This window comes from Panthera tigris, chromosome D1 (assembly GCF_018350195.1).
Source record: "Panthera tigris isolate Pti1 chromosome D1, P.tigris_Pti1_mat1.1, whole genome shotgun sequence".
Taxonomy (NCBI): domain Eukaryota; kingdom Metazoa; phylum Chordata; class Mammalia; order Carnivora; family Felidae; genus Panthera; species Panthera tigris.
In genome coordinates, this window is record NC_056669.1 from 63,133,446 (window position 1) to 63,141,879 (window position 8,434).

The following is an 8,434-nucleotide window of genomic DNA, read 5'->3' on the forward strand; positions in this document are numbered from 1 at the left end:
GAGGATTAAAGAAAAAAAGGCTTTTGGTAGCTTCCAGTCAATATTGTATGAAATATCCATATATTTATTCTATAGAAATTTGTAAATTTGTAGTAGTCTGCAATGATTTTGTTTTCCTCCTATGAAAATGACTTTCTCTGCGACTTTATATAACATTATATATTTCAAAATAAAAACATTCTGAATAATAGTTTAAAATGTACAGTAGATATTTTAAATGGGTTTTATTTGATTTTATCATATGTTCATATATTTTAGAAATATGTTTTTGAGCCAGAAGGAATTGAGGCAATGAAAAATGAAGTCTTTTCACAAGACTTAAAGTTAATTGATTGATTTTTAGATTTTTCATTTGAAAAAATGTAATAATGAGGATTCTTACTGTGAGGAGGAGGTATTTTAGGATTGTCTGAGTATTGGGGTTCATTGAGTTTTACTGTTTTTTCAAGTCATCGAGCACATCCTGCTTTTTTATATTTTCCCATGCATCAGGGATTTTACCTTTATTTATAAATTTTTTCTGATATTTTTCTTCTAGCTTTAATCTGAAGTGAGAGACAAACCATTTCCAGTATGGCTGGGTAGATGAGTCTGGGGTGATGCTCCACATGGCATACTCCCCTCCTGCCTGTCGATAGTTCTTAAATGGGACTTTCCAGTCATCTCTCAAAACCAATAGAAGATTGCTTGCTACCAAATTAGTACAGCAATCAATGACAAAATTGTCTGTTTTGTAAAAATACCCTCCACGAACAGCGTGAGGACGGTGGAAGGGAACACTGTGGTCTCCTTCATGTTTAGGGATTGTGTTTGTACAAATTGCTCCACAGCAGGGACACTGTTTCCAGCAGCCAGAGAGATGTTCAGAGAGCATTTTCTGAACTGCCAGAACCATTTCTTGTTCAGACATATTCAAATAGTTCTCTTCTACTCTCTTCATTGTGGGATCCAAAGCTTCACTCATAGCTTCTTTGAGAAACTCAATATCTTTTATCTCTTGGTGTTCAATGCTTATCAAGTCTTTTCTTGGAAAGATCACATTACTCCCCAGGTGATCACAGAACAAATCCAACCACCCAGACACAGTGCTGCTTTTATCTTTGGCTATTACTGTGGATTTATGAATAGCTGAGAGGATGGCAGTCTTGATATCACCTAAAGTTGTTTTTAAAAAAGTCTTTATTTTTTCACTTCCTTTGTCTGAACAATATGTTTTAATATGGTTTTGAATGTAATTCCTAAAAAATGATTCTGAATTATGAAGGTAATCCCAGTAATTATCAAAATTTTCTTCTTCTGCCAGAGAGATGAGAATATGTTTCTCCAGGTTAGACTTGTTTCCGTTGAATGCTGGGCAGTTAGCTCGCATGTCCCCAGCAATTTTGAGGACCATTTGTTCCCATATGGTGGTAGAGACAGCAGGAGTGAGTTTGTGCCACAGAAAATCAACAAATGTTTTGACTGAAGTTGCTCCTTGACAAGATATCTTAAAACTCATGAAGAAATCCTCTTTCTTACTTTCCAGATAGTTTACAGGATCATTTGCTCTCTTGAATGCCCTGTGCATCTTCTTAAAAGTCTCTGATGCTTTTTGGAATAAACACAAAGATAAATCAATTTCATATTTACTTGTAAATGTGTATCTTCCATCAGTGTTTGCAGATTTCACTTCCTCATCTATTATTCTCAGGATTTCATGGAAATAATTTGGATTGTAATCACGCTGTTGTGTCCAAATATTCTTAATAGTTTCAGTATATCTTGAAATAATGTGGTCAGTAGTCTTATCTATGGACATTTTATCATAGCCCTCTAATGTCCTTGTAATTATGTAATATTTCATGTTCATTTTGACATGTTTGTCATATTTGATTTGAAACTTTTCTCCAGGATTTTCCTTCAGTGTGTCTACAATATTTCTCTCCTTTTTGAAATACTCCAAAAGGATGTTTTCAGAATCCACATCAATGTTAGGCTCTGTGACTGGAGGGAGAGTTGAGGACACAGCATAGACCCATTTTTGCCAAAGTTGATTGAACTTCTCATGTAGCTCTTCCTCACTCAATTCTGTGCCTTTGACAGTTAAAGCCAACCTTCGGCTTTTTTCTAATAATTCCTTTTCATAACCTGACTTTTTGCTGTCCAGTTTTTCTTGACTTTTCTTAAAACTAATAAGTTCATCAGCTTTTTTTTGGCTTTCTAAAATAAGTGCCTCTGTAAGGATCATTAGCTTATTTTCAAAATTTGCTTTCCACTGAACCAGTATTTCACTATCTGGATCTTCATTAAAATATTTTTCAAGTTCTTGCTTGATGGCTTCATATTTTTCTGTGACTGGCGCCTTAAATGTGCTTTTTCTGAATGTTTCAATTTTCCCATTCTGAATCTGGTTGATTAGCTGGTTCTGCAAGCCCAGCACATGACTCCTCAGCTCCCAGGTCCAGTAGTTATACATTGTTTCCAATTTGCTCATGGCCATGACTTCTCGTGTGTTCCTGAAACTGAAAATAAAGTTCTCATTGACCAGGGCTCTCCACAAATCTTGGACTCGGAATTTTACATCTGATATCTTCATGATGCCTCCCCTAGATTCCTGTTTGGCTGTCAGAAGAATTCTACTCTTCAGTTCCTGGACATTGTGGCTGTAGCGAGGATTGGGAGGGGCCATTGGAGGATTGCCATCCCAGAGGTGAGCAAAGTAGTAGACATGAGTATTGACATCAAACTTAATGACATCACTAAATCGGGTTACATCTGAATACTGTTCTTGTTCAGCTGCTTTTGCTGCCATTTCATCTAATCTCTGCTCTAGCCGCCTTCGTCCTTCCATAGTTTGGTCTTTAGCTGTAACTTCCCCCACATTCTGATGGACAAAAAGGCAGCTAGGAGAGATTTTTACTTGTTTCATCCTCAGAAAGGCTTGGACAACTATTTGTAGAATATCTTGCATTTCTGATGGATTTTCCCCAAAAATGTTAATCAGAGTCAAGTTTCCAAGTCCAATAACAAAGGTTGCCAGCTCATTGTCACGATTCTGGGATTTGCTGCTGAGTTCTGGGGCCCGAAGTCCTTCTGTGTCCACAACAAGCACAAAGTCAAAGCCCAGTTCCTCTGTGAATGTCTCCTCCACCTTCAGGAGCTGCATGTAGGCACCCCGGGTACACCTCCCAGCACTGACAGTGAACTGCAGCCCAAAAAGGGCATTCAGCAGGGTGGACTTCCCTGAGCTCTGCAGGCCAAGGATAGAGAGAACAAACAGTCGTTTGTCTCCAAGTTTCTCAGAGACCTTGTCAAAAATAGCTGCTACCCACTTTAGAGGCACATATGAAGCATCCCCATCCATCAGCTCAATGGGAAGACCAGATATCATTAGATCTGCAGCAATCTGGGGAAGGGAGAGAAAAAGGTTATCTTTTGTGGAGAAAGTTTCTTCCAGAACTTCATAGATCTGGCCTATTTCTCTGAGAAGTTGTTCAATTCCCAAGGTGCAGTCAGTAATCTCTGTAGAAATAGCTTCTATCTCATTTTGCCAGTGTTTCAGGGAGGTGTTCTTTGGTGCTTTTTTCTTTTCTGTTTGTACCAGTGACCACAAAGCCTTTTTTTTTTCATTCAGTTTTTCCAAGTGTCCTGCAGTCAGGTTGTCCAAAGACACACTCAGCCATTGTAAGAAGTAGAGTTTGGTATGAGTTTCTGAATGGTTTTGGATAATTTCAAGGACAGATTGCATTAACTCATTGAGAGGAAAGGCTCTGGTCAATTGTTGCTGCCGTATTATTTGTTTTTCTGCCTCAATCTCACTCTTGTGTTGTTCAATGCTCCGATTTCCCTTTTCTCTCAGATGATAGAGTTCTTTGTCCTTTTTACACCAAAGATGCCACAGGTGTCCCTGAAGGGGTAGTAAGTTTTCCTTCATCTGAGATATCTGCATTTCTCCTAATAGGGCCATGAGAACCTCTGCCTTTTCTTTGGCTTCCTTGCAGTCTCTCTGGTCTTCATCAATAAGGAATCCTTGCTTACGAGCAATCTGGGCACAGTCCTCTAAGCTAAAAGTAGTGTCAGAGAGCTCTAGCAAATGTCTGATTGTAGTTTTGAGCTCCTCTGTTAATTCTGCCTCATTTCTGTTCCTGATCCCAATTCTCACTTTTTGGCCAGAATTACTGGCTGTGGTTTTTTCTTTGTCATCAAGCAGACAGATCAAAGGTTTGGATAGCTCACACAGGCCACGGATAATTTTTCGGTTTTCTCGATTGCCATCAGAAGTTGCCATGAGGACTACAATGAGAGAAGAGATCTCCTGCAGGAAGGTGAGTTGCTTCTCATGTTCCTTGGCATCTCCATGAAGATTGGTAAAGGTCAGACAGTTGTCAAATCTGTCCTCATCTTCACCCCCAGGACAGAACCAGCAGATTTCCACTACACCCCCCATCAAGAGACAGTCTTTGCTACTCCCTCTACAATGGCGATGAAAAAAGATATCATGTTTACGTTTACTGAGAATACAGTTCATAATCTGAGATTTGGAAGCGGAGAAGCCATTTCCAACCCTAACAAAGGACACAATGGGGGTAGAGACACGACACATTTGCTGATTCTTGTAATTGTTCTTTGCCTCTTTTGTTGATTTCCTTGCTTGCTGCCAGCTTCTCCTAATTTGACTGAGAGACCAAAGAGAGAATTCAATTTGAGAATTGCAAGGATTAGGTATAAGAAGAGGGAGGGCAAACTGGCAAATGGAAAGTTTGGCCAGAATATATTGTCTAGCAAAATCATCAGCACAGTGAAGAATTGCCATCTGAATATCCATAGGGTGAATATGGGGTCTGGAATTAGTATCTGAAGGATTAGTGGGACTATCATTGTCTTCAAAAAAATCATCATATGGATCAAAAACCTCATTTTTCTGTTTTGAGGCACTTAGATAGACTTGATTCTCTGTGTTTCCATCATCTTTGAAGACCAGATATCTTAGCCCATAATCCAACATCAGTAGCTTCTGTAGGAAGTAGAAGGGAAGCTCCCGTTCAGAGCTGGGCTGGGTGTTGTACACAGAAGTCTTGTAGATCAGATGGAAATTAGCTCTGCTCATCCTCTTTGGGTAGTAGTGTTCTAGGCCTAGACGCTGGAGCAATTCTAAGAAAGCTCCATTTTCTGTGGCCTCCCATTTGTTGTTTTCATTATCATGTGGTTCATGAGGCAGTTCCTTTTCATGGAAGATACTTTGCAAATGTTTTCTCACTTCATCCATTTTCAATGAAGGGGTGGTGGCTTCATAATTCCCATCAATGAGCAGACTCAAGTCTTTCTCTAGGTTTACCCAGTCATGATCTGCTCCAGGTTTGGTGAGGACATCTACAACTTCTTTAGTCAATGATTGTCCCATGTACTGTCTTATAAATGTCAAACGTTGTGTTTTCTCCTTTGGAGAAACAGCTGTAACTCCAACAGTGGCTGTCAGACCTGTGAGCACCAGGAATGCCTGAGCCCTGTGGCTGCAAATATTTTTGAGCTCCTGGTATTTATCTTGGGCAGTTTGCATTTCATGCACTAGAAAGTCTAACTCATCACACCCCAGGAGATACTGAAAAGTCTTATTTACCATGTGGTAACCTGCGCCAGTTGCAATGGAAAGTAGCAAGAGCTGTATGTCTGGCTGCTCTGTTTCTTGGAGGTAATTCAAGAAGCATCGAAGAGACAGGCTGACCTCATACGTGGCCTTTCTTTGTGCTTCCTCCACTATTTCCGGGGACTCGGACTTAATCTTCACTTCCATGAAGTCATTTTTGGTTTTTTGAAAGATTTTAATTAATTCAGAAAATTGGGAGATTTTGATATACTCCTGCTCTGACTCTGACCTGAAGATCCACTGCATGATGGAATGAGCCTGAGGAAAGTTTGTCACGCTATAGATGTGAGGATCCAAAAGGCTGCGCAACTGAGATTTAATAAATTTTGTTTCATAAATGGAATACCTTTTGCAAAAGTTGACAGTGTTTACCAGAAAATTCTGCAGATCCCTATCTGTCAGGCATATGTGAATCCAAGTGTCATAACTTTTTAGTTTTTGACTCAACATTTGCATGAAATTTATCAGTTTTTTAAGCTGCTCTTCAGGGTCAGATACCTCCCAGGATTTCACATCCTCTAGGAAAACCCTGGCCTTCTTCACAACACTGAGTAATTCTTCTCCACTCTGGATCTGGGTAGTGAGGCCAGTCAGAGCAGTGTAGCTGTCTTTCAGGCACATAGCTACCTGAAGAGGATCTTTAAAATCACTTCTGTGGCTGGAGAGGATGATGTCCCAGACGGGCACCAGTTGAATTCCCCGGTCAATGACACACCAGGTTCGATTACTGGCAACTAGGCCAGCTTTCCACTGGAAAAGGTCATTTGCTTCTGGTGGGCCACCTGTCTGGGCCACAGATAATTGGATTTTGGTTTGGAGATTTTGGGAGCTTGTGCTCTGAGAGTCTTCTTTTGAATGAGAGTCTGTCACAGCCACGTCTGTAGCAACTTGAATTCCAAAGCCACTGTAGCTGCCCCTTATGTAAATATCCAGGGCCTTGGCTGACTGCTGTTTCACTTCTGCCAGCTGTTCACTTTGGAAACCCTCTGAAATGGCTTTCCACCAGTAGATTCCTCCCAAGTGCAGAGGGCCCTGGTTAGCATGAGAGCCAAACCTGTGGAAGAAGGCTTCACTCCTGGACTTTAGCAAAGGGAGTCTGTCTGAGCCTGCAGACTGACCCAGAAGGTCTTCGATGCATTTTAGTTCCTGGAGAGCAGCCTTGGATAACTGGAGCTGATCAGTGGGAAAGTGGCAGGAAGCCAGCGGGATGTAGCTCATCTTGGTTGAGCAAAAATAAGAGTGCTCAGAATGTGATTGTTGGGTTTTCTTAGATTCTGAATGTATGCTGTGATGTACACTCGCTTTCAGGCTAAATCCCCAACCTTTACCTTTGGCTGAGGCAGTTGCACTGAAGCCCAGCTTCTCTATAGTCTGGGTGAATGTGGATTCTGCTTGAGAAGATGTAAATTCTCTTGTTTCCATCCGTGTGCCCTGCTCAGGGCCAAAGAGTGAGAAGTTCTTTGGGACACTGAGTAGCTCCTCTCTCTTCTCTATCAAACCCCTTTCATCGCTAGTTTTGTAAATTCCCTGCAGAGCCAACCCTCCAGATGCCCATCTCACCAGATCTCCATCTGGGAGGTTCTGCCTGTGAGACAATGTCCCCTCCATGAGGTTGAGTTGTTTCTGAATGTTTTCCATGACTTCTTGTAGGGACTTTTGGGGAGGTGGCCAGTATTCGTCAGGGATCCCCATTGCCTGCCTCAGCTCTGCCTGTTTTTTCCTCACTGCTTCTTCCTCTTGCTGCCTCCCTTCTGACAGCAAGTCTCTTAGCTCTTGCAGTGTCTGCTCTGCATGCTTCTGCATTTTCTTCATCATCTCCAGCCGAGACTCCTGTAACTCTGAAAGACTATTTGAGTGTGACATGTTAAGAAGCATCTCCAGGGCTTTTTTCTCCCAGGAATGTCGTGCTTGAGATTTCAGCTTCTGGAGGTCTTTTTCTTCCAGGTGTTGTAAGGCCTGGGCACAAGTCACACCTAGGTGTTCCTGCAACTTGGGCAACCAGTACTCGAGTGCCAGTCCTACTTCTGTCAACATCTCCTGGAGATCATGTGTTCTTTTGCCTCTGAGCAGGGGCTCATCAGGGGTGGACTTCGCTGTGGCCATGGCTGTGGGAAGAAAAGACACTGTTAGCCTGTGTTATGACCTTAGAAGTCACATAGCCAAAGGGTGAATGTACTAAAGATCCAAGTCTCCAAGGCTTTCTCATTTCCTCCTTTCATTGTTCCAATGAATATATTTTGTTAAAACAGCAACTACTTCTTCTTCTTCTTCTTCTTCTTCTTCTTCTTCTTCTTCTTCTTCTGGCAAGACATCCTTGTGGGTGTTCTCAACATGGATTGCCTTTTAGTTACCAGGGTGAGTTGCACCTTGAAGCCTGGCTTTTGGCATTTCCTATTACCCAGAATTGATTGCATGGAAAGCATTAAGCTGAGGGTTGGAGTTTGGAAATATGCATGAGTTTGATAGCCTGATGTTTGTTTTAAAACCAAGAGTGGCCAAAAAAAAAAAAAAAAAGGAAAAAAAGAAAACAAAAAGAAAAAAAGATGGAATCTTGCCATTTGCAATGATGTGGTTGGAGTTAGAGTATTATGCTAAGCGAAATAAGTTAGAGAAGGACAAATACCATATGATTTCATTCATATGGGAATTTAAGAAACAGATGGACATAGGGGAAAAAAAGACAGGCAAACCACAAAACATACTCTTAACTACAGAGAACAAACAGAATTACTGGAGGGGAGGTGGGTAGAGGGAAGGGTTAAATGGGTGATGGAGAGTAAGGAGACCACTTGCTGTGATGAGCACTGGGTG

General features: G+C 41.2%; 1 protein-coding gene across 1 annotated transcript; it reads right to left on the reverse strand.

The window, feature by feature from the left end:
- Positions 1 to 217: 217 nt before the first annotated feature.
- Positions 218 to 7,736, reverse strand: LOC102968854 (interferon-induced very large GTPase 1-like). The gene has a single exon (XM_015537956.2). The coding sequence runs from the start codon at positions 7,724 to 7,726 to the stop codon at positions 434 to 436; it is 7,293 nt and encodes a 2,430-aa protein (XP_015393442.2). The 5' UTR covers positions 7,727 to 7,736; the 3' UTR covers positions 218 to 433.
- Positions 7,737 to 8,434: the final 698 nt, after the last annotated feature.